Source organism: Silurus meridionalis, chromosome 20 (genome assembly GCF_014805685.1).
Source record: "Silurus meridionalis isolate SWU-2019-XX chromosome 20, ASM1480568v1, whole genome shotgun sequence".
In the NCBI taxonomy this organism is placed as follows: domain Eukaryota; kingdom Metazoa; phylum Chordata; class Actinopteri; order Siluriformes; family Siluridae; genus Silurus; species Silurus meridionalis.
Window position 1 is genome coordinate 4,860,852 of NC_060903.1, and position 26,926 is coordinate 4,887,777.

The following is a 26,926-nucleotide window of genomic DNA, read 5'->3' on the forward strand; positions in this document are numbered from 1 at the left end:
GTGTCTGTGGAACTTGTATTAAGTTAAAAGAACCCTGTTTGTAAAAATCAAATGGGCCTCTAAACTCTGCAGCTTTTCAGCCTTCAGCTTTTTAATGTAACATATGAGCTTCAACTGCATCAACAAAATCCATGAAATAGAGAAGTCAGAGTGAGTGTTATAAAGGAGAACACTGTCAAAAATCCATGAAGAAAGAAAACACTGCAATTTATTGATGCTGTTTGCATTCAACAATAAGAAAAATCAACTAAATCCAATTTTCAACATGTGGAAAAAATAAAATGTGGTCACAGAAGCCATAACTATTTCTTCCATGAGTTTGTGATTGAAACAAAAGACAAAAGCAAGTCTCTGTGTGTACTGGTTAATTAAATACGCTGGAGATGTGGTTTCTGAGAAATGGTCTCGGTTCCCCCGGTAGCTAAATCCTCAACAAAAGGTAAGAGCACTACTTATTGTATTTGTCATCTTTAAGCTGATTAAGTAAGTGCAAGGCAACTACCTCGTCTGCACACACATTTTTGGAACAGAGTAATTTAATGTACATTTCATATATTTATATATGCAGGCCATGCCAGGCACAAGTGTACAGTATAGTGTATATAGTGCTAGTGTTTAATGGGTTTTAGTGCCTCCTAGGGGTCACATTTAAGACTGCAGTTCCAATGTCAAAAAAAAGAAAAGGTTTTATACCAGAATTCCAACGAGAAACTGCGAACAGTTCCATGTCCCACGGTGCACTTTAACACAAACACCTTTATTAAAGTTGTGTTTTGTGAGTTTCATAAGACTCGAAGCAATCTCGCATTCGGAGAACTGCCCATAAAACACTGCCTCCTCTGGCTGAACCCCGATTCCTCATACCGAAAGCCTTCGCGCGGTCCTACAGTAACCTAAATGAAAAGCACCAAGACACTGAGGTTTATTGTTTTACAGTAAAAAAAGAAAACAAAAAACAAGATTTTATTAAAGAAGCATAAAAAATAAAACTCTTGATACATTTCTTATAACCGTCAAGTCAGTTCAAAATGTAACGCGTATACAATTGTTCCGACTCGCGGTTAAAAGGTCCATAAACTTTCAAATAAAATATATTTCGATTTTAAATTTTCTTCAATAATTTTTCTCATTTTGTTATAAATTGCCTATATGTTTTACACAGGAAAAAACAGAAATATGGAAAATAAAGATAAATTTGCAGTAATAAAAGGGTCACATTATAATCTGGGATATTTAGGTTAAAAGTAAGCAAATAAATTGTAAAAATAAAATGTGTAAAAAGTTTCTCCTTTTTTTTGTCCCATTTTCTTTTTTTAACCTTTTAGAAAAATTATTAGCTAATGCCTGATGGCTTCAAGACATGCAGATAGTTCACTTACAAATAATAATGTTTTAAAAACTACTAAACTTAGTTTTTTTTTTTTTTTACGGCTGGAAAAAAAATCCCAATGATTGTTTTTCAGGGTATTTACAGTCAGGCCCAAAACCTGGTTACTGAAACGACTTTTGGTTTTGCGTATAAAAGAATTAAAAGCAACCCCAAAAAAAAACAAAACAAAAAAAAAAAAACACTAAAGAAGAGAAGAGTAGAGTTACAGGGCCAAATGATCTATGGGAGTGTGGCAGCTTGGTGCCAGTCCGATGCCCGAGATCAGATCTCCCTTGCGAGCTTTCCTCAGTAAACCCTGTTTATAAACCTTAGGAAGAGGGAATGAGGGTTAAGAAGGGGCTACACACTATCTAATCTCCCATCTCGAGTCGGCACCGTCTGTGTCCAGGTCCGGAGTGACGGATTGAGTTCAATCCTCGCTGAGTGACCGACACCTGGAGCTTCAGGCGACCGCACGTTCTCGTAAGGGACGTTTACAGCACGCTACTGACATGAAGCTAATTCTGTACCTTAAAACCAATTCTGCTACTGCACATCTCCGGAAGAAAACCCCTTTCAAGTGATGTCCCCAAAATATCTGGAAAACTGAACTTGCTACCCTCAGTCCGAAAAGATGCTGCACAGGCTCATATAAATACTTAAAACCTGTTTTTGTTCCCTCGTTTTATTTCTGTAACATTCTGCAACCGAGAAACAGCAAGGGAAATAAAATGACTAAGACCACGACGCGGATGGATCCCTGTTACGAACACAGTCTCGCACTATAACTAGGGCAGGCGCTTCAGAAACAGACTGAACATCAGTAGTGATCTGCACCACGAAGGCACCGAATGCTCTCGAAATCTGAACCGAAAGGGAACCGATAATACAGAGTTGTTTGACAACATCCTGTATTCATGTACCCGTAGATGAAGAGGGGAAGGGGGCATAGGGGAAAAGACTCTTCCAAAAGGTACATGGGAGAAATGAAGGACCATTTTTGAGGCTTGGCTTTCGTACACGCCTGACTGCTGAAACTGATGGACAACACAGATAAAACCATCTAAACCAGAACTATAAAAAAAATATCTGACCTCCGACCTTTTAACCTCGGCGCCAGGGTTTTTTTTCCAAAGCCACCGCTTCTAAGCGTCGGTTCTAAGCTCGGGACTGCGACCCTACGTCTAAACCTCGTCTGCGGCTCTCGGACATGTAGCACAGAGTGAATGGAAGCCCTGGGTGAACATAGCTGCCAGGTTCTGATTGGTTCTCAATCCTGGTTATTGTAACTGAAAGAGACCTGAATTGTCACAGGAAGCCCTTTTTGACTGTACGGTGTCGTCATGGCTTGTCGCGAGGGAACAAAATAATAATACAAATAATAAGCTATTCACTGGGCTACTGGTGCAAACTTTTTATCCGACTAAAGCACAAAAAAACAGCAAGAGGCAAAACATGGAAATGGGTCTGAGCTCTAGGGTGGATTACAGCAAAGAACCTTCGCCCTTGAATTAAGAGCAAGGCCTTGTGGAAAGGGCGGAAGACCGACGTTTCTCCAGGCTGGCCAGAGACCGAAAGAACATTGCAATGTGTCGCAGTGCACAAAGGTGGGATGGATTTACAACGGTCCACCAAAAGTTCAAAAATAATAAAAAAAAAATTCCCACTCTTCACCTTTTGCTCCTCCAAAAACACACACACATCCAGAGAAAGAAGAAACATTCTTGCAAAGTTACGTCCTATCTATGCTAGAATTCAGTAATTCAGAACAGCGCGAAGTTGAAGGAGGACATATCCGTCCTGTTCCAACTACAAGAACGCGAAGTTTAAAAAGAATTCCTAAAAGAACAATAAAAGTGTAACAGATAAAAGTTGTCCGTGGAGTGAAAGGCGACTCCGCCGTATCTATGGTGCTGTAGTGGGTCCCCACCGGGATGGGAAACGAAACTGGAATGAACAAACCTGAACTTATTTGATCAGAGAAGTAAATACAAAAGTGTGTGTGTCTGATATTGAAGTGTATATGGCGTGTCCAACCCTGGGTAAAGTCCTCAGGAACAGTGTGTTCTAGTGTGAGGGTATACAGCGCCCTCTTCTGGACAGGAGTAGAAGTGTTTTAAGATTGCGAGACAAAGACGGGCGGAACGCCGACCTCTTAGCATTATGATATTTCTTATGCAACATTAACTACTCTATCTACCTACATAATATTGAACATTAACCATTATGCTGGATATCAACTCTTAACTTGAATAAATATTAAGTGTTTTATTCTTCATCGATAATATATATAAAAAAAAAAAAAAAAAAAAACATAATTCTGTACTATTTTGGTCTGACGAGTGTGCAGGCCCCGCAGTCTCGCACGTTTAATTTTCTCTTGAAACAAACGGAAACTGCAAAACGTGCGGGATTAAAAACAGACTGCATTTCCCGTCCCTCTCAAAGTTCTCAAAATGAACCCTTAGAAAAAAGTGCAGACCTATGCAGCTTAAATCGGAAAATATCTGCAAGTAGAAAAAGTCTCAAGCAAAAAAATAGCCTGCTCAAAAGCAAGAATGAAGAGGAGGGGGGAATGTATAACACATGGACAGACTCATCGGCGGTAGATCAAATTAATGCCTACAGATATATAAAGACACTGGTTTCTAGCCTCCTCGTCCATCTCAAAGGGGAAAAAAATAAAGTACACTGCTGACCTGCTGATTCCACAGCCTTGGATAAGTACACGAGTCATTTATAATATGGACATTATCATCATAGTTATTATTATTAATAATAAATCAACATCAGAATAGTGTCATATTTAATATAGTAAATATTATCAATCCTATGTAGGCAGGGTACACATCTTCCTCTCTCCATATAGTTTACTGTAGACTTTCTAAATTAGTGGGGTTTGTTCTTCAGGGCTGGGGACAACAGCACCCCGGTGAATGTGTGCCATTAAGAGAAAATGCGAATGCACTGCGTTGCTGGGGTGTGGCACACAGGGCACTCGGGCTCTGGTGACTGGCAGATTTGCCCTGCGCAGTCCATGCAGAACAGATTGTGGCCACAGGGTACAAGAGCGGCTGTGACTTCGCTCTCGAAACAGACGAAGCAGTCCCTGTTGCCGCCGCCCGAAATCATGCTGCTCAGGGTGGTAGCCTTTAAACGGCCCAGCATGCCGGATCCGGCCCCCACGCTGCCACCACCCTCGGAGTCGGTCGGCGAGCCACCGGGCAGCGAAGACGCTGAGCAGGAGGAGTAGCCCGTGGTGCTGCCACCGCTGCTGCTGCTGCTTCCCCCTGAGAATGACGAACCCGTGTGAAGCCAGGAGAGTGCACTTAGAGGGTCACTTTGTGCCCGCCGTGCTAGTGGGTGCTCCAGCGCTGAGCTGTCACCTGGCAAAGTGGGTGAGAGCCGTGGCGTGACCGTGCCTCCACTCAGACCACTACTGTTGCGCCGGAGAGGCTGAGTCTGCTTGTTGCCGTTTGCCAGTGGTGCCCAGATGTTGCTGCTGCCGAATTCAAAGCCAAGCTCATCAGCAGTGGGTGCAATGCCAGGTGCAGGGTCGTTGCTGAAGGTAAAGGTGCCGCCGCCGCCACCACTGCCTGTGCTGAATGGACTGGTAGGACTTGCGCTGTCTGTGGGTCTGCGACTGGTCGGGTACGTCTCAGAAGCCAGGCCGCCGTTGTGATAGGATGCTGAGGAGAGCTTGCGGCCTGAGTGGTGGATGGAAAGAGGGAGAGGAGGTGGTGGTGGAGGAGGTGGGGGTGCAGTATGGTGACCAGAGCTGCTTCCGCGCCCCCACAGCGCGCTCCCAAGCCCCAGCGAACCAAGGCCTTCGAGGCTAACATCGGTGCCGTTGGTGTGAAAGTCGTTGTGGCCCTGTAAGTCGACGAAGGCGCCGGTGCGCAGCGTTATGTGCGTTTCAATCTCCTCCCGTGCCCGATCAACATTCTCTGGCATTCCCGTCACTTCAAACACGGGATCCTTCTCTCGGCTTGGTGTCACAATGTACGTGTGAGTCTGCTGCTGGATGCGCTTGATCGTGGCCCCTTTAGGCCCCACCACCAGCCCTACAACGCGGTAAGGCACACGCACTTGGATGGTAGTCTGGCCTGGAAGGTGTGGCGGTCCGGGTAAAGATCCGCCACCTCCTCCGGCTTTGCAGCGAGATGCACGAATCATAGAGAAGTGATCAGCTGCAGAGATGATCTCGCGCTTAGCCATTTCCACATCCTCCCGGCGGCCTGTCACTATAAACACGGGTTCCTCTCCTCTCACCGGGGTCTTGATGTAAGTGTTCGTCTTGGCTCTGAGGGCTTTGATCTTACAACCTACAGAACAAAACACATGGCAGAGGTTGGGACAAAATCGACACAGATTTCCAAACATGGTTATGCATTAAATCGTGTTAATCATTTACCCCCACAAACAGTAGATTCTACCTCCAAGCCTATTATTACTTACAATACAATGCTGTGCACCGCATATACTAATTTCATAAAGTTAAGAAAAACACATACTAAATCAAAAAAGAAACGAGACAAAAACAAGACTCGTTTTACACAATGTAAAAATGTAGTAGAAAATTTAAGTATAGGATTCTTTTTTTCTTGTTTCAGAGAGAGAAAATCTTAAATTAATTAAATTGGTAGTAAAGTTCATCATTAAGCATCTCATCTAAAACTCCACGTCGTTACTGTTTCTTTAAATATGGCCGCCTTCCTTCCCTCGCGCAGCCAATCGCGTGCGCGCGCTGTGATGTCATCTCTCGAGGCAGAAAGCATGGCACTTTCAAACAAAGAGAACAAAGCGACTAAACCGCCGCGCGCTCGCACGTGCCCCAGACGAGCTCGGGCTTCCGCGTTGATTATAAAAAAACAAATAAATAGCGCAAATCTAATAAACATAATTTAACAATTTAAGTGCAACATCACGGCGGTGCAATCGTATTAGTCCAGCGAGCCCTGAAGTAAAAAAGCGCCCTGACCCACTGGCCCTGTTATACAGTATAAACATGCTTTGTTTTTATTCTAAAATGACCATAAATGTAAAATTATTGATGTCACTGGTAATAAATGGGGTCACTGGAAGGCTATTTGACATGGCCTTGACCGTATGTGCAGTAAAATAGTGTCGGTCAATGTGTTCCCTTTGTTTAGATTAGACATGTGCACACTGTCTTTGTCTGACCCCCTTGTGATCCCCCATACTCCATCTGTCCCAAGAAATCAGGGACATCCAGTACAAATCACCATTATGTTTAAAACTTTTAAAAAAAAGCGGATAAATAAAATGGATAAACAATAGAACGATAAATTTAGCGATTTGAAGGACAGTTGGGCTTCCAACATGGACAACTTCTTCAGACGAGACAAAGAGAGGTGCACGATTACAAACCCACCTTGTCTCCCAACAATCTCGGCGACATGTTCAGAACTGGGCACAGGCACACACTCGGTCATGTTGACGCTCCTCTTGCGGTTGCACAGCGCGCCACTCTGGTCTCCCAGGACAGGGTGTGTGTGCGCGGCCATGTGGTAGCCGCCCGTGCCGTAGTATTCCGGAGACGGGGAACAGGACGAGGGCGAGCCGCGGGAGCCGCCCGGATGATCCAGCAGAGACAGGTCCACGTAGCCTCCTCCTCCGATTCCTCCGCCGCTGCCGTTCTCGGACCCGTTGCCCGTCGTGGTTCCGTCTACAGAATCCACTTTGTCCAGCGCCATGAGAGAGAACTGATCGATGGCGAAGCGCAGGGCTTCCTGGTGTCCCTCGTCCCGGGCCTCTGGTTCCGGATCTCCCGGCAGCGCGACTCCGGTCTGTTGCGCGCTCACTACCACGTCGTGGTCCATGATCTCTGGGTGGAACAAGGGGCTAGGCATGCTGCCCACGGACACACATCAGACGGGACGGGAAACTGTTTTTTTTTTCTTTTCTGCGTGGAAAAAAAAACAAAAACAAACATTAAAAAAAAACTAACTATATAATAAAAATAACCACGACCGAATTCAGCGTCCTACTGAACAAATCCACGCGAATCGGCGTGCACTTCATGCCGCGAGACTAAAACAAAAAAAAAAGTCCCTCCTGCTTTGTCCTTATTGTTTCTTTCTCCTCGTCCAACACTGGTTAGCCGAGTAGCTTAGCATCCGCTCCATCACTGCTGCTAGCATGAGTTGGTAACTTACACGTTAGAACCCATCTGATACTATTACCGGGCTTACAGCTAAAAGCGAAGCCCAGGGTGTGGATCATCCTGGTTTGGTTTTCTTCTATAACCGCGAAATGACAAACAGTTCAAGAAAAAGAAGCCGAGAGAAAAGACTGGGCTTTTGTTGTTAGCAGTCTAGCTTTAGCCGGCTAGCACACAGGAGGTAAAGTCACGTTGTCGCCGCCTTTGTTTGTGGGGAACGGGCTGAGCTGCAGGCGCGCGCCGCGAAGAGCAAAGTCCAACCATCAAATCATTCCCCCGAAAAACAAAAGGCAAATGCACAAGAGGAACACGCGGTAGATTTACCTGTTTGGCTTCCGCTCCTTGGAGAAGGAATACTGAAGTCCTGGCTACACGGTGTTAGCCGAGTGTGCTAATTTGGGGGGCGTTCAGAGAAATTTGTGGTTCTAAAAGAAACAGGCAGACGCCGGAGCGAAGACGCAGCGGGGAAATCTCTACTTTCCCATGACTCGAGAGCTACGCGTCCGGCGCGATTCTTTACATCTCCATGAAAGTAGAAATTCCCCCCTTTAAAAATAAATACACACACAAAACACACACAGCAGGAGAGAGCAGCGTCTGGTCTCGCCGCGTCTCGTCTCGCGCGCTGCCTGGACTCCGCCGCCTTTGTCTAGCCAGGCGCACGCGACGCCGCTCTCCGCCTGCCAGCCTCCTCGCGCACACGGCGCTGACGTCACCCGCGACACAACAATGGAGTTCAAAGGCCACGCAAGTAAGGCGCCCACATCAGCGCAAGCAAGTGCGCATGCGCGTCTCCGGCGGCTACACCCGGTCACGTTCAAACCACGAGCTTATTATCTTATTATCAGAATCAGGTTTATTAACCAAATGTGTTGACACACACAAAAGGGATTTGGTTCAAGCTGTTGATGACTCTCGAAAGTACAGCCATAAATAACACTATACATTCAGCTTACACTATACAAGATAATACAGAATAAATAAAAACAGATCAGTAATGTACATAAAGTGTGTGTTATTCCAAATAGCAGTAATGTTCGTCACATAAGATAAAGAGGTTACTTTAGGACTTTTGTACAATGTACAGCAGAAATAGTTTGTTTAACTTAAGGTATGGGGATGAAGTAATGAGTGACTGTTTATAATGCAGTATATATAGCAGGGCATATCATTTTGGTCAGTTGTTAATGAGGGTGATTGCCTGAGAAAAGAAAGTCCCCTGGTCTCCCAAAGTTTTGTATAACTGCCAGAACGGAGGAGTTGAAGGAGATTGTGTCCAGGGTTTGATGAGTCAGTAGTGATTTTACCCACCCGGTTCCTGGTTCTTGTATAGTACAAGTCCTGGAGAGTGGGCAGGGGAGCAGCAATGATTCTTTTCTGGTGTTTTTATCGGGTTTATTTCTCCCCCGATTTATTATGACTCATGATCATCTGGAGGACATCCAGATATCCATCACCGGCTGTGTTCCAAATCTTCGGATTATTTAAAATAAGTGTGTGTGTTATATTTAACATTAAATTCTGACACGATTTCAAGTTCTTACGGTAAGTCTGATCAGGACTACGCGATATGATGATATATCAATATCGTGATCAACTCTACACTTTTTCTTTGTATAGTTTATTGTAAATATTTGTGCAAACATTTTCTGAATATTAAAACACTGGTCAGTATCTAATGTGTGTAATTATATGTAACACTATATTGACAAAAGTATTGGGACACCTGACTTTCCCATCTATGTGTGTCTATACAATTTTCCCTTCACTTGAACTAGGAGACCCAGATCTGTTCCAGCATAACAATACTCCCGTGCACAAAGCAAACTCCATGAAGATATGCTTTGCACGGGTTGGAGCGGAAGATCTCCTGCTATAGAGCCATGACCTCAACCCTGTTGCACACTATTGGAATGAATTGGAACACTGACTGCACCCCAGGCCTCCTCATCTCACCTACATCATTACCTATCTTTACTAAAACCCTTGTTTCTAAAGGAGCACAAATGTCCACAAGCACACTCTAAGATCAAGTGGAACACCTTCAAAGAAGAGTGTAGGGAATTAGAAGAGCAAATTGGGAGTAAATGTGGAATGCAATGCTCAGAAAGCACATACCTTACTTATGACCAAGTATTTACAAATATTTGGAAATATAGTGTAGATGTGTGTGTGTGTGTGTGTGTGTGTGTATTATATATATAAATATACATACATACATACATATACACACACAGTTCAGTTCCCAGTCATGGGGAATGAAGAGCACTGAGAAACATTACAGCACAACACATCATAGCTTTGATCTTCTCTTTAATGTAAAGAATATCTAGGGTCCTAAAGTAAACACATCCTTTAATTAAATAGTAGAAGTACAGACACTCGTTTTCAAAGTCTCTGGTAAAACTTGAAGTAGTGACTACACTTTTTTACTCATTAAAGTAAAGAAGTTTGGACTCTGATACGTACTTAAGTAAAAAGGAGCCATTATTACTACCAGTTTTAATGTCACACTGGTAACTGGACGTCACATCATAATATATTCAATAAAAGAATGTACAATTTTATCTAATGAATGTATCCAGGCTGAACATCCAACTAAATAGAACACAAGCAGAGAAAAGATGATCAGGTGAACATACCCCCGTACTTCTTGTTGCCTTCTGCCTTCCTCATTGTTCGCTTCATAAGCTAGAATACGTCTGTGGTGTGTGAGAGCCAGGAAATTATACCAGTGGTAGATTAAAAAACATATTGATCGTGTCACCAAACAGATTAGAACTAAAGTAAAGAGCCTGGTTTAAAAAATGTATAAGTAGAAAGTAAAGATATTTGTGTACAAAATTTAAATGAGTGAAAGTAAAAAGTTGTAAAAAAAGAGTAAAGTGAAATACTGATATCATTACTTCCCATCTCTGGCCAAAACCATAATATATTTTACATTTCTACATCTTTTGCATTTTTTACCATAAAACAAATCACACTTTTTTGATCAAAGATTCATTTTATTACTCAAATGTACAAAATTAAGCCCATTTCAAAAAATCTTAAGCACCCAAGACTGCAAAAAGTTGATTTCATTTACTAAAAGGTGAAACCCCAATTAGAGAAAAACAACCAGCTCCATAAAATACAAACTCTAATTAAATTTCGCTTCAGCAGCCTGAAAAAGCAGTTGTAAAATATGTAAAATAACTGTATTCCAAAGAAAATTAAAAACACACAAAATGTATACATATAAAATGTAAAGATGGGCCACTGATAAAAATCTAACAGCCCTTTCTTTTAGTTTTTCCATTTAGTTTCCAGCTGAAAACTTCGACAGAGAAAAACTTTGACTTAGAGGAGTGGATTTCATCATCAGATCTAACTTTACAGTTTTGGTCAGTGAAGCAGTACCCATGTTCAACATTTTGTCTCTTTTGCAATTTTTTTATTTTTATTTTTTTGGCTGAGCGGTGTTCTGTTTAGCATAGTGTTCATTTCATTTGCTGCTTTGTCGAACAGAGAATAAACATGTCCGTTATGCTAAATCGACTTGCCACTCGTGCCCTTAGCTTACAACGATAAAGTCTAGCTTTTGTACAAAGAGGAACATTTTCTTAATTCGTTGCTAACAAATCCCTCCAAAAAGCATATGTGACCTATTGAATGAGTAACACCAAATAAGATTTTTTTAATTTTTATACTGACCTTTTTTACCCAGCAATAATGAAATGTCTACCAGAAGCCTGTTCAACATTTGGGCCACAACCTTTTAAAATAAAAAGCCATTTTAAGGAAATGTCAATTAGAAAACAAAACCTTTTAAATTGTGATTTTTTTTTCTTTATAAATCACAAAAAGCAGTGAGGACTGTAAACCAAAAATGATCTAAGAAATGAAATATCTTCCTGGTTATAATTGTAAGTGCATTATGCTTAAGAGCCGCCTTATTGACAGCTTCAATTGTGTCACCTGGAGCCCTTTGTTCCCGATTGAATCCTGAATGAGTTTTAAAGTATTCCTTTCTGGCCACTGGGTTAATAAGAGCTCTGGTATTTAAGGCGAGTATGTTCCAATCACTTTCAGTGTTCAAGAAAATCTAGTTTGTACAACTGCTACCAGTCCTGTAGATATTGTATATTAACCGAAACCACACAAAGGACACACAATGTAGTCATGATCTGAAGAATGGAGGAAAAGAAATTGAAAAGCACCAATTTTGACATTAGGTTCTAAGAATGTCAGCCTATTTCAGAGGTAAGTGATCAGGAGTGACTATATTTGTTTGTCTATATTAAATGTTACACCCTAACCGCTATTTCCTTTATAACTCCCACATTGATCGTATCGTTAGGTTGACGTTACTCTAGATCCGAGTCTAAGGTTGCATAAATGTCCTATCTAGCATAGTTTAACAAAACTGATTATAATATGATGAGTTGCATTTATGCGTACAATGTGTGCGAGAGAAAGAACACACTACATCTCATATGTAGCTGGAATATGGCAAGATGATATCAGAAGTCAGAGCAAACAAACCAAAATGTTTTTTAAAAAATTAGAAAGGTGAAAAAAGTTCCAAGAAACAAAGCGTTTCACAGTCCGTTTTAGAGGGTCACTGCAAAAAGTAGCAAAAAAGTGTTACTTTTCCATTAAGAGACAGCATTAGCTTTCACGTCCTGGTTAATATCCTGTAGGGCAGCACAGGAGAAGAATACAACACCCTAATTTTTTATTAGAGAGAGAGAGAGAGAGAGAGAGAGAGAGAGAGAGAGAGAGAGAGAGAATATATTAGAAATATAATATAAATACAATATAATATAAGTATAAAATCTACACAAAATGGGTTAACTGTCATGAATGGAAAGGAGGGTGTGATCATTTATATTCAATTTAAAACTACAGAACAGAAGTATACAACATACGTTAAAGAACACTTCACACACGTTTAAAGATTTCCCCCTATGAGGCCTACTATCCATGTTTTGGAGAAACTGCACCCTACCTGATCAACATATCCCTCAGATTCCTGTAGCAGTGGTATGGTTTATTAATAGAACCCAATGTATTATGTAAGGCTGTAATGGTAACTAGCAGACATCTCAACATACTATGCTAACATATAAAGAAATGTGAGATTTAAAATGTAAAGCTCACTTCCTGCATGTCTTTAGATAAAGATATAGATTCTGATTGCATCGTCTCATCCTGTCTAGTCAGACAAAGCTCTCAAAGCAAACCATTAACATTAAACAGTAACGCACTGGAGAATGGTTTCTTACTGTGGCTATACAGTCTCCATTTCACTGCTGCCGTTGGTCTCCTCCTTCACTGACTTTGTATCACTGGCGGTCTCTTCTCCTTGAGCAAACATGTCAGCCATGAGCGCGTCCTCCAGCCTCTTCCTCACGTTGTACACCAGGTCCTCTTGCTTCCTGGAACAAAATCGGGGCCGCTCAGATCGCCACATCAGTGCACAAATAGCAGAAAACGAAAATCTTCTTGCATGTGCACGATTGATACACAAACACGAGGTGGCATCAGAAAGTTTCAAGACCAGTTTTGTTACACGCCAACAGATGGCAGCACGAGGCTGCACACAGTCACAGGGAGCACCGACCTTCATAAGTCAGTGTGCCCAAAGACATCGTCCTGTGTACATCGCGAGCAGTGCAACTTGTGCTAATGTGACCATGTGCACACTCCGTCAATAAGTTCTCCTCACACACGAGTTTCTCGTCGAAAACAAGATGCACCCACCCTACTCGCCAGATTTGGCTCCAATGGACTTCGCCCTTTTCGCCCAGTGGAACTGCAATAGGTGCTTGACGCGCTTCGAAAAAAAGATTTCCAGGACACGTTCCTGAAGTGGCAGGAATGCTGGGAGCTCTGTATTGGACTATTTTGAAGGTGATTGTGTGTAAATGTAGATAAATAAAGTTCTTGTAAACAGAGCTAGCCTCAAAACTGATACCACCTCGTGCTTATAGCACAAACCCAAATGTTTTTGTTTTTTTTCCCCTCTCCTGTAAAAGTGTACCTGATGTCCTCGTCGGTCACCATAAAGGCCTTGCAGAGGGGTTGCGTGCTGTTCAGCCAGACACCTGGGTTTTTCTCCACAGCAGCAGAGAGCTGACCCGTGATGGGGGAGCTGCTAGTGTGCAGGGCGCTGGCGATGGCAGACAGCAGTGTTTTATCTGAGTAGCCCGGACCGACCCCTGCAGTGGAGGACACTTCCAGACATTACACAATTTAAAAACGAAACAAGCCACTTGTTTGCAATCATTAAAAACCACGGAAATTACATCACACAGATGCTGTTTACTATTTTACCATCTGGTAATCTTTTACACAAATGAAACGTGTGTGGGGGGGACAAGAACACCTACTTATAAATGGGATAAATATGGCACGTGGTTGCATTTTTCAGAAGGTATACAGGTGAGTGAGTGAGACGGTAATGTGTGCGGAATTCATTTTAAATTCATTTCAATTTAAAATTTTGAGATTTGGGCATATTTGTTTAAATAAACTCACACTGATTTAAAACCGTTATTCCAGGAGGTCTGTAGTGATCAGGGCAAATTACACACAACCTTTACTTGGTTCAAATCAACCCTTATAAATGATATTAGGCATCTAAATGGACTAATCAACACGTTTTCTATGCAGTTCCTCACCTTGAAGGCCTTTGGGAAGATCCATAGTTTTCATCAACTCTTCTGCTATGTCATATACATTCAGTCCACTGAGCTTCTTTTCCCAGAAGAGCTGTAACAAACAGATAGCAGTCCAAACCTTGTGGAAAAGAAGGCTAAGCCAAAATCTAGATGGTTACTGTATCAATAACATCGTTCAGACGTTGCTACATTACATTTAAAACTGAAATGACTTGTGGTGTACAGGACTCCAAGCTCTTGTACCTGTCTTGGCTGATCGACGGCTTTTTGCAGGTCTGCCTTCACTTTGTTGTTCGGGTGATTCGTGACTTTTGTAACAGGCTGCTTGAAGATGGACGCTGTCTGACGCACCGGTAGAGAAGTGTTTAAATCAGGCTTACCCTTAAAAAACAAACGAGGCAGACAAATGGTTTGAGAATCATTTCCAGATCCAAAAAAGAAATCTAACTTCTATTCAGTAATATTTGAGAAGCAGCAGAAGTGAGCTTTGAGCCAAAACATCAGTAGCCTACACATCTAAGACAATAAAAGATTGTATCGAAATAAAACTAAAAACCCCTTACTAACTTGTTCGCTGAGCAACAACGAAATCGTTTACTGAGTAGATGTACAGAACCCCAAGCTGGTGATTCGTCAACCTCTAAAATGTGTTATACTTTAGACAACTCAACAAAACCAAAACACACACTTTCTACTTTTGTGTTTTGAAAGTTCCTCAACTACCCCGAGTATCCGAATGTCTTGTTTTAGAATTTGTAACAATGCACGGAACCAGCGCATGAGATCATTTCACAAGGCGATATACAGAATGCACCAGTAGTGTCTGTAACATACCCTGTTCTGACTGCTGTGCTCATAACGCATACGCTGTCTGTTCTTGCTCATTTTGCTCATGATCATTTTGCCGGTCCGGAAGTCGAAGGTGCTGAGGTCCATAGAGTTGCCAAGATAACGAGCAAGTTGGGGTTTACTCCGAAACTTCTTTCCTGTGGGACTGTGGGGGTCGAGAGATAGACAACGAGTTCAAAAACAGGCTCATAGTGTATGTTTATGGCATTTGAGCAACAGCTGAGCAATTGAGGGCCTTGCTCAAGGGCTTGGTAGGTTGGTGGTGTTGGGATTTGAACTCATGACCTTCTGATCCAAAGTCCTCCACCTCCTCTAGTGTACATGCTTCAACTGGAAGATCCAGGCATTGCATAAGGAGTAATAATGCAGTTGTATTTATTAAAAAAAAAGAAGATTATTAGCAAGTAGGTTTAAATCATAACTGCCCTCTCCATCCCCCCCACCCTACCACACACACACACACACACACACACACACACACACACAAAACCAATCTAAAAGACACAGCTGTCCGTTTGCAGTCGGCTTGGATCATTTCCCGAAATTAAAACTATTATTTTTATAATCTAGTTGAATGCAGTTCTTCCCATTTCGTTGACGCTGCCACTAATTATATTTTATATAATCTTATACAAATAAAAACTACAGCTAAACCGCCTTCATAAATGAATAAATGTTGGTGATTTGAATGTGACGCGAACCTACTTGTTAAAACCAGAATGTTTATGGGTAGCTAAAGGTTAGCTCGGGTTACCAATATTGCTAACAACACTGGGTAGCGTGCCAGCTAGCAAGTTAGCTAAAGAAAGCCCGTGTGCACGAGAACAACAGTATCAGACACACCGCGTGAAAAGGCGAGCATTAGGTGACGCGGTTATTGTCTCAAATTCCCTGAATAAAAATGACAAATCTATTCATTTCTGTCGTTATTTCGATAACGCTCCTCGGCCAAACAGTTAGCAAGGCTGTCCATCTAAACTCGCTAGCTTTTATCTCCACTGGCTAATCCAGTAACAGTACCTAAAGTAATAGACATCGCTTTTCCCCGCGGACAAGCCCGACTTTCTGGTCACTTCTTCCTTTTTCCAACCATTCGGGAGAGCCGAGCACTCCCACCTTTTCCTCTCCATGCTCCCCAGTCGAGTTGGATTTGCAGAACCGGGCCGAAAACGAGTGGAGGATATGATTGTTGAATTGTGCCGTGTTTCTATCGCACGCAGATCTTCTCACCTCCTGAGCCCCTACCCACTCCAAGCGACCGAAGTCGACGCTTGGCTCAGAGTCGATACCATGAATGAAACCGAATTCAGGGCCCAAGTGAGTCGCCTGATGCGAGTCGGTTCAGTGAACATTGGTTTCTTTTTTTTTTTTTTTTTTTAGATTAGGATAGATAGATAGATAGATAGATGGATGGATAGATAGATAGATAGATAGATAGATAGATAGATAGATAGATAGATAGATAGATAGATAGATAGATAGATAGATAGATAGATAGATAGATAGATAGATAGATAGATGGATGGATGGATGGATGGATAAGCCTCTGTACTCAAGCTCTAACTCCTTTAACATTTCTAAGATGTGTTCAGCTTTTCCAGTACATAATGTATATTCTAAGTATTCCAATACATAATGTCACTGATAAGCTAGACCAAGCCCCTGTGATTTTCTTTTGCTTAATTGATTTATTATTCCCAATTGTTCATTTAGTATAAGAAGTTGCTCCTATACAAGACTCTTTCTCGAGGTCTGCTGCCACTCAGAGATCGGCCCATCTGTTCTGCTAGCTTCAGATTTAGCTCTCATTTTACCATCACTCCATTTTCCTATTTACACTTATATAGTTATAATTGTCCAGAGACGACTTAGAATGTACAGTGTGGAGCAGAACTGCATGATGATCACTGGAAGTAAAATCAGTAAAGCATCAGTGTGCTGGTGTAGTCTCTGATCATCTATTTATCAATTTAAACTTTACATAACTAATGTTCTTCATGTTCAGTGATAAATGGAGTAAGTCAGTAAAACCATGATCATAGTAATCCCTATGGATTGTTTATTGAAGGAAAATGACTGTGTAGGAAAGAAAAAGCAATCTATTATGTAGTACGTGTAACTTGGATCGGAATTCATATTTGTATCACAAGGAATCGTTTTATTTTACATTTACAACCAAACAGGGAAGAAAAAAAAAACAATCAGGGAGATGGACAGTCCCAAAAAATAACATCCATTAGCACTGTTGAGCAGCTTGCAGCAAAGTTTTGGACATGCATCTTCAGTTATCTCGAGATTGGGATGTCCATCCTTCCGATCTTTCACCCAGCAGCAGAACTTTGGACCTACAGACAAATTTGAATCATTGTGTTAATTTTCAGTGGGAAATCGTGACACTATATTTTATTGCAATAAGTGAGGCTTATCATACTGCTGCAATTATATCTTGTGTTGTAGCTGTTACTTTTGGTTCTTAAACTGATAAAGATGCGTTAAAATTTTAGTTCTAATCCTTGTATAACCACGATCACGTCTATGCTTTGGATTCTGAATCAAAACCCATGAATATTGGTACATCGAAGCGGCATTAGTGGCAAACCAAATAAAACCACATGTACAAAGCTTAACTTTATAAACCACAGTGCTGTGAAGGAATTCTCAATTCTGTCTAGTGGAAAAAAAAGTAGCATTTTCTAGAACAGAAGCTCTGACAGAAGTTCCATACATAACTTAAATTGCAGTTTAAAATCAGTGTACTTCCAGTATGATCTTGTATCTGTAGTAACTGCAGATTTACAGACACTTCCATGATAAATAGAACCACAAAAAAATATAAACATTGCCGGAGCGACATTTATGTAAGAAAACGGTTTAACATTTTTGGAAGCAGTCTCCAGTGTCTGGACTCTTAGACAAGTTTAATTCTGCTCTGTTTTCAGGATGTTGCTTCGTAAAGCTTTCCAATAACAACCAGCTGTATTTTCTAGGGGTGTATTTTTTTTTTTTTATATATATATATAATCGAATCAGAATTGTTCAATCTTACCTATAGTTGACTGACAGTCAAATAATTTTTGTGTGTGTGTCGAGCCGGGACCACCACCAGGTAGTCATAAAACAATTCCTCATAACATTTTAAAGTCACGGATCATTAAAAGTGAAACTTAAACCTGTCACAGGGGTGGTTGGAGTTATTTACACACATTGAAATATTTATTAATAGCTTTCCTTCTTTTCGCATTTTCACCTACAATATTATCATTACAGTCTGTATTTTAACTTATTGGGGGGGGAGAAAAAAAAAAAAAACTCTAGTTCTATGTGAAATCAGACATATGACCTTAACAGCATGATCCTCGTTTCATTACACCTCTGAGAAGATTCGACTGTGAGATTGCTAGTCGAATCAGGCTCCTCCTATCAAAACATCGATTCTTTGGTTATTTGAGGACAACCCTAGAATTTTCTAAACTTTCTAAACTTTATGGGGGTTCCACAAACTTGTATATAACTATACATGGATAAAAATTAGGACTTCTTTAATGAGCAAAAAACGCTCTGGGACATGCTATCGAAAAATCACCACTACATTATTTTCCTCCAACAATACACTGTCTATTTTTTTAAAACTATTTAATGAACTTAAGTTTTTGAAGTGTAAAAGAAATGGTCTGTAAATAGCCGCTAGAGATCATCAATGGCCATTTCAGTACATAGTAGATTTCTAGCTGCTCTGCTGAACACCAGGTGGCAGTGATGTGCACCATGTTGAAAAGCCTTGAACAATAAACCTTCAGTATGTGCACATTATATATGTACAACAGAACATACACCACACAAAATCTAAATCCATTCCTCTACTTTAATCTCGGCTCACCGTATCTTCATAGAGCGCGCTTCACGCACAGAAACGTCGTCATGATGCAACAGATTTGAGCGTCCGAGTTGCAGTCAGTTCAGGGAAATTGTAATTCAGCAGCATACAAACACATTCTATATACGATTTTGTGCTTTTAACATTGTTGTAATTGTTTGGGGACGAACGATGTGCAGGTCAGAGTTCCATAAATATTTGGCCACATGTCACAGTTTGTGCAAATGAACAAATGTATATGGGGAAAAATATTTGAATGAATATCCGTATATGAATGTAGTAGTTCATCTAAAGAGAGATATGGTAAATAAACATTATCAAAAACATCTTAGATTGTCCACTGAAACGTTTAGTCAATTAGTTGCAGGGAATGTGAACAAATCCCTCATGTCCCAATCAAGAAAGGCATTTTTGTAATTCTTTTTTATTATTATTTTTAATTATAAACCATAATAGAAAATGTTGTTTTTTTTTTTTAAAGAATTAAGCACATCCTTCAATCAATGAGATCTGATTTCCTGTGATGCTGCTTCTAGAATGTTTATCCTATAATACTTACCCAAACGTTTGCACACATCTAATCTTTCTTGAATTTGCCGTTGATGTAGGGGACGTAATCCAGGATCAATCGCCAGTCTGTGAAGTGGACGACCGCAATGCCTCCAACACCTCCCCATAAAGTCAGCGTGGGAATCCTGTGAAACAACAAAGCATGTAAAAGATATATAAAAGTTGACTCAATAAGGTAAGCAGTCTAATCACTGAAAACCCAAGGGCTCCATCTTTCATTCTCATGTAAGCGCATTCTTACGTCTTTTCTTTGGCTCGAACAAAATTATGGAAACGGCACATATCCAAAGTCTTGTTTATGGACATCAACTGGCTTTTGAAAGTTTTTTTTTAGAGCTGTTATATCCAAGCCTTTTCATTCTATCCTGGGAATTCCTACATACATCGTAAATCCAATTTCCTACAGTGAACAGAATTGAAAGGTCAAAACCTCCATGTTCATAATAGATGATGAGGTGTTGGATATTACTGATCAGACACTGACCACAATCTACAAGAACAAGTTATGGGAGACAAGATGTGTTCTTCGTTGAAGTGCATGATGTGTGGCATGAAGCATGTCAGTGGGTCACAACAAAATGTTTTAATTCAGATTCATGCCAGAAGAAAAACCCATCACATGACTGTTTATATCTGGCACAAACGATCGTGTTATAGGTGGATGTTGTGCACATACCTGAAAGAAAGCCAAGTCAATCAAAGACCTACAAACTTTATATTAATAAACAGATCAACATTATGGTACTCCAGAGAGCTGCATATGGTTTATCTGCTATATGCTTTTATATAGTAAGTGGGATGTCCTGAAACTCACATCGTCTCATTGGGAAAACGAAATAATCACTCGAAAAACATGATATTATATTTATTTAATGTCAAATTGAGTATGAATGCTGGAAGTAAGTTAAATCAATTGTCAATTATTCCACTATCTGAACACACCCGAGCCTCAGTGTCCTTCTTGACCGAAACACGCCAGTTAGCAACCGGCTAGGTCAAGAAGGACATCATGTCCCATTAGTTCAAAAATAAATCTTTCACCCACAATATAACACACATTAAAGTCGTCACCACAAGCAGAAAAAAACTCACCACGCCTTTCCAATGGAAAGATATTTCTGTCCAATTATTTTCGCCAGCATTTCTGGAGACTGTATTTTCACAACCTGACAGGGGGAAAAAAATACGCTTCGGCGAAAACAATATGGCGCCCGGTAGTGACGACAAAACAATGCGACTGCAAACGGAAGTTAGAGATAAATAAACGCTGAAATACTCAAGTAAACAAAGACTAATAAACATGCCAAAGAAAAATAATTTTTAAAAGACACCCCTAATTAAGCACTAATATAATAGTTTTAAATATTATTTATGTATTTAAGTTTGCTACAATAGTTAATACACCTCATTTCTTCCCAATGAGGTTCACAGTTTATTTATAGGTCAGTGTAAATAAAGTTGGTTATATTAATGTCATTGTCAATGTCATGTTCCAGGCTAACAAACAACATTCAAACACCCCATCACACATGGTTAATTGCAAAAGCAAGAAAATGCACCTTCATAGAACAGGAATGATTGACCTCTGAGATGACCATCCACTTATCAGGTCCAGACAAAGTAATAATAAACCTTTAAACCCCCACCATGACACCAAGAAGAACAAAATCACCCCATAAACAAAGCAAGCGACCAAATGATCCAATTCCAGTTCACGGCATCTACATAATGTATGCAGAACCCCATGGCCCCATCTTCTGTCTTTCATTGTACAAACTTAGTTGTAAGTGCAGGCATTTCTAGATGAGCTTCAAATGCCTTAAGGTCTTAGATCTTAAGGTTATTTCTTTTGACACCTACAAGTTTCCTTACAATCTTCCTTCCTTCCATCCATCCATTACTATATTAGGCAGCTAGTGAAATTTTTTCCCTCAAAGTTGACGTGTTAGAAGCAGGAAAAATGGGCAAGCGTAAGGATTTGAGTGAGTTCGACAAGGTCCAAATTATGATGGCTAGACTACTGGGTCAGAGCATCTCCAAAACTGCAGTTCTTGTGGGATGTTCCTGGTCTGCAGTGGTCAGTAGCTATCAAAAGTGGTTCAATAAAGAAACAGTGTTGAACCGGTGACAGGGTCATGGGCATCCAAAAAACATTGATGTACATGGGGAGCGAAGGCTGGCCCATGTGTTTCAATCCAACAGACGAGCTCCTGTAGCTCAAACTGCTGAAGTAGTTAATGCTAATGAGTCAGATGCTATGTTAACGCTCAATGGGTCAGAACTATTTTGGTAGCAAAAGGGGGACCAATGCAATATTAGGCAGGTGGTCAAAAAGTTATGCCTGATTGGTTGGTCTTTCAATTTTTATTATAAAAATTATAAACTATATATATACAGTACAGACCAAAAGTTTGGACACGCCTTCTCATTTAAAGAGTTTTCTTTATTTTCATGACTATGAAAATTGTAGATTCACACTAAAGGCATCAAAACTATGAATTAACACATGTGGAATTATATATGGAATTATATACATAACAAAAAAGTGTGAAACAACTGAAAAATGTCATTCTAGGTTCTTCAAAGTAGCCACCTTTTGCTTTGATTACTGCTTTGCACACTCTTGGCATTCTCTTGATGAGCTTCAAGAGGTAGTCACCTGAAATGGTCTTCCAACAGTCTTGAAGGAGTTCCCCGAGAGATGCTTGGCACTTGTTGGCCCTTTTGCCTTCACTCTGTGGTCCAGCTCATCCCTAAACCATCTCGATTGGGTTCAGGTCCGGTGACTGTGGAGGCCAGGTCATCTGGCGCAGCACCCCATCACTCTCCTTCTTGGTCAAATAGCCCTTGATGCCTTCAGTGTGACTCTACAATTTTCATAGTCATGAAAATAAAGAAAACTCTTTGAATGAGAAGGTGTGTCCAAACTTTTGGTCTGTACTGTAATAATATATATATATATATAAAATGATTTTCATAAGTTAACATGATTAATCATCTTAATCATACATTTTTCTGTTCTAAATGTACTCTAAATTAATAATTCAAAATTGTTTTTAATACTTTCATTAATGTGGGCATAAACAAATATGGATTCTTTATGCAAATATTTATTACTGAAACCTCACTAAACATTAAGAATAAATAAATAGATGAGTTTCAAAGACAAGAGACATGTTTTTCCAATAACTTGTTAATGTCTATTAAACACGTCGAAAAAAGAACAAAAAAAAGGTTCCCAATACTTCTTTCTTTGCACTGAGCCAGTCACTTAAACAGACAAGCCTGTTTACATTTTAAGATGACAGGGCAGCTCGTAAAACTACCTTCGTAAATGTTTTAAAGTAATTAGTGTTTTAAATTCCGTAAATCATCAGGACACCAAAAAAATAACTTTTGCTATGTTTTCACACAGACGGGTTAATTGTCGGATTTTTTGCCTTTGAATTCAATTAGAATTAAAGAAGCCACAATTTATTAACATTAATTTTGACATATACACACACACACACACACACACACACACACACACACACACACACAAAAGTGAGTACAACCCTCACCTTTCAGCAACCATTGTAGTACATCTTCTAAAGGGACAATACAATAGAAATTAAAATAAATTTATGAGGCAAAATTATAACCTTCACCACAACACATTGATTCACGACGTCCTTTCTTTACTCAGATATAAAAAAATTCATAAACTCCACCAAAAATAATTTTCAAGTCACTAAACACTTCTATGGCCTTAAAGTTTTAAATCCAGCCATGATGCACACATCTGGCAATTAAAACCGTCCGTGTGGAAACATCCATTTTGTGTCCTGATGATTTACTTAAAACACCATAGTTACTTTAAAACATTTGAGACTATTGTCTTTGTGCTCTCTGTTGAGTCTTGTTTCAGTTATAAAAAACATACATTTATATAAAGCATCCAGATTTGTCCATGCCCATGTAGATTAGTGTATTAAAAACAATTTTAAATTTAAAACAGATAATGTGTGAGATTATATACATACACCTATCTATCTATCTATCTATCTATCTATCTATCTATCTATCTATCCACACGTGTATGTATGTATGTATGTATGTATAGATAGAAATATATAAATGTGTTAATAAAAATATGATTATTAATTGTAAAATGTTAATACAGTACAGTACTGTATACATAAAATAGCATTTTTGGGGTGGTGTCCGTTTATCGCAGGAGCGTAACCACCACGATAAACGGGGGATTACTGTACATATATTAATTTTTTTATTTTAGAGAAACAGAGTTGGTACCAATAAAAATGACTGAGTGAAAACATGGGGAAGCCAAATCAATTTCATGAACAGCTCTAGTTCATATTAATCAATGTCTGTTTTTATGAATCAGTTGCACTCATTTTAATTATTATTTTATACCAACTCTGTCAGTTTATCTGTTTAAATGTTTACGTTAAACAGGCAAATTGGTTGATTGAATGTTAATGGTCAAAGTTCTTGCAAATCTACAAAACAGCCAGATGGTATTCATTTCACAACACAAAGGCACCATTCATATATCTAGTCTCTGCCCTATTTTATCTTATCAAATAAGGTTAAGCCCGTGTTTAGGGCTGTCAAGTACTATCACAGGGTTACATGCAATGTGCTAAGAAACAAGATTTGTATTGTTAAATGTGACATTTGCTCATACACATTAACAAAAAGGATGCATGAAACTACAGGAAAAAAATTGCTTTTATATATTCTGATTTTAAAATGAATAAACTCAACCCAAAAAAATAAACATAATAAAAACTAAGTAAGTTTTGTTTCTTAAATTGTGTATAATCATCTGAGACTGAATCATAAATGTCCTGTAGAAAAAAAGAAAAAAGATTTAGTGATGGAAAAAACCCTCTCTTGCAGTGTTCTTTATTTGGGTATATAATAATAAAAAAAAAAAAAAAAAAAAAAGGACAGACATGGAAAATGTATAACTTCTGTTATTAAAAATGGCACATTTATTGCTACTTTATATACATAACAGTTCTGAATAGCTACTTTATATAAAAAATAGGAAAGTGGAGGCACTTTGGGGACATGAAGGGGAAAAAAAAAATAAACTCCCCAGTGGTGTGGGTCAATAGATGAATCTGCCAAGAGGCTGAAGAGGGACGTCTCAGCCAAACACAAAACAAATGATAAAGTGAGCACTTAATATTGAAGTCCTATCATGAGTCAGTTTTTTTCTTTTGAAAACTAGGCTCAAGCGGTCAGAAACCCCATCTTTTGTACTCCAAGGTGCTCACGTCAGTCATAAATCAATCAGAAATTTGAGGAATGAGTGGGAGCAGTGGAGATTAAGATTTCAGTTTGCTTCAGTACAGCCCAACAAAAAAATAAAATAAAAATAACCGCCTCAATTTGAGGCAGCGTGTCAATTTTAAGATACGAACACTAAATTTACTCAAAATGCCATTACAAGGTGGGCTAAAAAAAGTAAAGAACTGATTCCATTTTAAAAAGCCACAAGCGGACTTGTAAATGATTCAACTTCACTGGCAAGTTGCCAGATCTGTATTTGTTCCACACACTTGTATCAAGAATAAGCACATGACCATGGCCAATGTTTCTTACATATCTGAGCAATTTTACCAAGATAAATACAAATGCTGAGCAAAACAAACAAACCAATAAAAAAAAAAAATACAAAAAAAAAAAATACAAAAGCTTCATAACTCAAAATCAGGACAGAGGTCACTGAGCACATAAAAACTAAAACAGGGATCACATTTACAAAGAAAGTACTTTATTTGCTCGTCAGAGCAAAAGTTCATTTAAGATCCACAAAAAAAATCCCCCCTAAGCCCCCATCTTCATGTGATTTATTTATTATTTATTTATTTATTTTTTATAAAATATTCCATTAGAGCCAGCAAAAACATATTGACATTGCAATTAAAACCTGATTCCAGGACTGAACTGAAACCAGTGTGCAGGCACTAGTACGGCATCACTCCCCCGATGCGACCCCGCTGGACATGGGGGTCAGAGCGGAGCACAAAGAAGGCCACCCAAATCTCTCTCACTTTTCCTCAATCACAATTCAGTGTCGCAATATGCAAACCAACACAACATCTGGTTTACAGAGAGCTTTTTCTTTCTGTACTGACTGAAGAACACTGAAATTCTGTTGAAATGACGATTGGTGTCAGCTTTTATGGAAACATTTTATAATGGTGGTGCAACCACAATACTACGATCACCGAGAGGGCAACGAAGCAATATTGCAGTAATTCGAACCCTCTACACAAATGGAGCAATGAGGACAGGGAATACATATATATTTTTAATAAAAATAATAATAAAAAAAAGATCAGGTATTCCTAACCTTAATTTTTTTTTTTTTTTTTTTTTTTAATAAAGAAAGAATGCTGGTTACGATTCCATGACCCTCCATTAAAATACAAAATTGCAAAAGAAATACAAAACAAATACATTTGTTCCTGGCATCCTTAAACGCAAAACTCTTTCGCATACTTAAATTTGTAAAACATTAAAAAATAAATTGTGTATATTTAAAAGAAAATGGAAAAAAAAAGAAAAAAAAGAAAGAAAAAAAAAAAAGGCCATATGATCTTAAGATACCAAGTAACTGTTCAAATGATAAATTTTCTTAAATTTTTAGGAAAATATCCAGAATTGGCAGCAGATGCAGTTGCCACTTATGAGTCAAAATACCCTGACAATTTAATCACTGGCTTAAAAAAAAAAAAAAAAAAAAAAAAAAAAAAAAAAAAAAAAAAAGGAAAAAGAATTAGAAAAGAATTAGAAAAGAAAAAAAAAAAGAAGAAGAAAAAAAAAAAGGGGGGGGGGTGTTTCGTTTACGCGTGCGTGAAATCAACGAGGCCTTCAAGAAGCTCGGGCGCATGTGCCAGCCCCATCTGAACAAGATGGAACATTTCATGAATCGTCCATATTTTTTTACCGACTTCAAATCGGGACAATTATGTTGTCATGTCCAAAGTGTTTCCTTACACTTGGAAAAACAGCAGGGGAAAAAGATCCAGGGTCAAAAGATGCGGCAGCACTGTATTGAAATGCTAAAAACGATGAGCGTGAATGGACGTAGAGCTGTTAGTTTCTCGGAACAGTCAAGAGGACATGTTTGTTCCTCTTTAAAATAAATCAAACGGCATGTCCAGGGAGTCATAACGAAGTGTTGATTCCGAGGATGTGACGACAGATGAACAAGTGGATTCCAGTCAGACAGGTACACGAGCTCAGACACTCGACATTTTAATGCGAAAAAAAAGCTAAATCTGAGCGCTGATGTGTGTCACTGTGGTTGTTCTTGTTTTGTTTTCTGTTCCCAAATTTGAGCCCTTGACCGCCCATGGAGAGTGTTGGTGTGCACATGTGCTTAAACAAGC

At 39.5% G+C, this 26,926-nt stretch overlaps 3 protein-coding genes across 7 annotated transcripts; all 3 read right to left on the minus strand.

The window, feature by feature from the left end:
* Positions 1 to 186: 186 nt before the first annotated feature.
* Positions 187 to 8,461, minus strand: LOC124403158 (RNA-binding protein MEX3B). 2 transcript variants are annotated; one of them, XM_046876774.1, is made up of 3 exons: positions 7,878 to 8,461; positions 6,765 to 7,295; positions 187 to 5,694 (listed from the first exon to the last, which is right to left on the minus strand). In XM_046876774.1, the coding sequence occupies exons 2-3, from the start codon at positions 7,240 to 7,242 to the stop codon at positions 4,316 to 4,318; spliced, it is 1,857 nt and encodes a 618-aa protein (XP_046732730.1). In that variant the 5' UTR covers positions 7,243 to 7,295; positions 7,878 to 8,461; the 3' UTR covers positions 187 to 4,315. The 2 variants fall into 2 exon arrangements, with proteins under 2 accessions (XP_046732730.1, XP_046732731.1); XM_046876775.1 differs by lacking the exon at positions 7,878 to 8,461 and adding an exon at positions 7,549 to 7,827.
* Positions 8,462 to 10,969: 2,508 nt separating this feature from the next.
* mbd3a (methyl-CpG binding domain protein 3a) lies at positions 10,970 to 16,347 on the minus strand. 4 transcript variants are annotated; one of them, XM_046877027.1, is made up of 7 exons: positions 16,088 to 16,347; positions 15,053 to 15,212; positions 14,462 to 14,599; positions 14,219 to 14,309; positions 13,579 to 13,771; positions 12,821 to 12,973; positions 10,970 to 12,262 (listed from the first exon to the last, which is right to left on the minus strand). In XM_046877027.1, exons 1-6 carry the CDS (start codon positions 16,195 to 16,197, stop codon positions 12,826 to 12,828), a joined length of 840 nt encoding a protein of 279 aa, XP_046732983.1. In that variant the 5' UTR covers positions 16,198 to 16,347; the 3' UTR covers positions 10,970 to 12,262; positions 12,821 to 12,825. The 4 variants fall into 4 exon arrangements, with proteins under 4 accessions (XP_046732983.1, XP_046732984.1, XP_046732985.1 ...); XM_046877028.1 differs by having other exon boundaries at positions 13,579 to 13,756; positions 16,088 to 16,344; XM_046877029.1 differs by having other exon boundaries at positions 16,184 to 16,343.
* Positions 16,348 to 17,103: 756 nt separating this feature from the next.
* Positions 17,104 to 20,760, minus strand: LOC124402693 (cytochrome b-c1 complex subunit 10). Its single transcript, XM_046875847.1, has 3 exons — positions 20,604 to 20,760; positions 19,501 to 19,636; positions 17,104 to 17,412 (listed from the first exon to the last, which is right to left on the minus strand). The coding sequence occupies exons 1-2, from the start codon at positions 20,651 to 20,653 to the stop codon at positions 19,519 to 19,521; spliced, it is 168 nt and encodes a 55-aa protein (XP_046731803.1). The 5' UTR covers positions 20,654 to 20,760; the 3' UTR covers positions 17,104 to 17,412; positions 19,501 to 19,518.
* Between the last annotated feature and the right edge of the window lie 6,166 nt (positions 20,761 to 26,926).

What these genes read in the sequence shown, in the direction of transcription:
- LOC124403158 (XM_046876774.1), bottom strand. Translation starts at nt 7,242, where the DNA reads ATGCCTAGCCCCTTGTTCCACCCAGAGATCATGGACCACGACGTGGTA. An exon ending in CGAGATTGTTGGGAGACAAG is followed by an intron (nt 5,695 to 6,764) that starts GTGGGTTTGTAA and finishes TTTGTTCTGTAG; the next exon opens with GTTGTAAGATCAAAGCCCTC.
- mbd3a (XM_046877027.1), bottom strand. Translation starts at nt 16,197, where the DNA reads ATGGAGAGGAAAAGGTGGGAGTGCTCGGCTCTCCCGAATGGTTGGAAA. An exon ending in CCGTCGATCAGCCAAGACAG is followed by an intron (nt 14,310 to 14,461) that starts GTACAAGAGCTT and finishes TGTTTGTTACAG; the next exon opens with CTCTTCTGGGAAAAGAAGCT. An exon ending in GTGACCGACGAGGACATCAG is followed by an intron (nt 12,974 to 13,578) that starts GTACACTTTTAC and finishes ATTTTGTTCCAG; the next exon opens with GAAGCAAGAGGACCTGGTGT.
- LOC124402693 (XM_046875847.1), bottom strand. Translation starts at nt 20,653, where the DNA reads ATGCTGGCGAAAATAATTGGACAGAAATATCTTTCCATTGGAAAGGCG. An exon ending in CTTTCCATTGGAAAGGCGTG is followed by an intron (nt 19,637 to 20,603) that starts GTGAGTTTTTTT and finishes GTTGTTTCACAG; the next exon opens with GATTCCCACGCTGACTTTAT.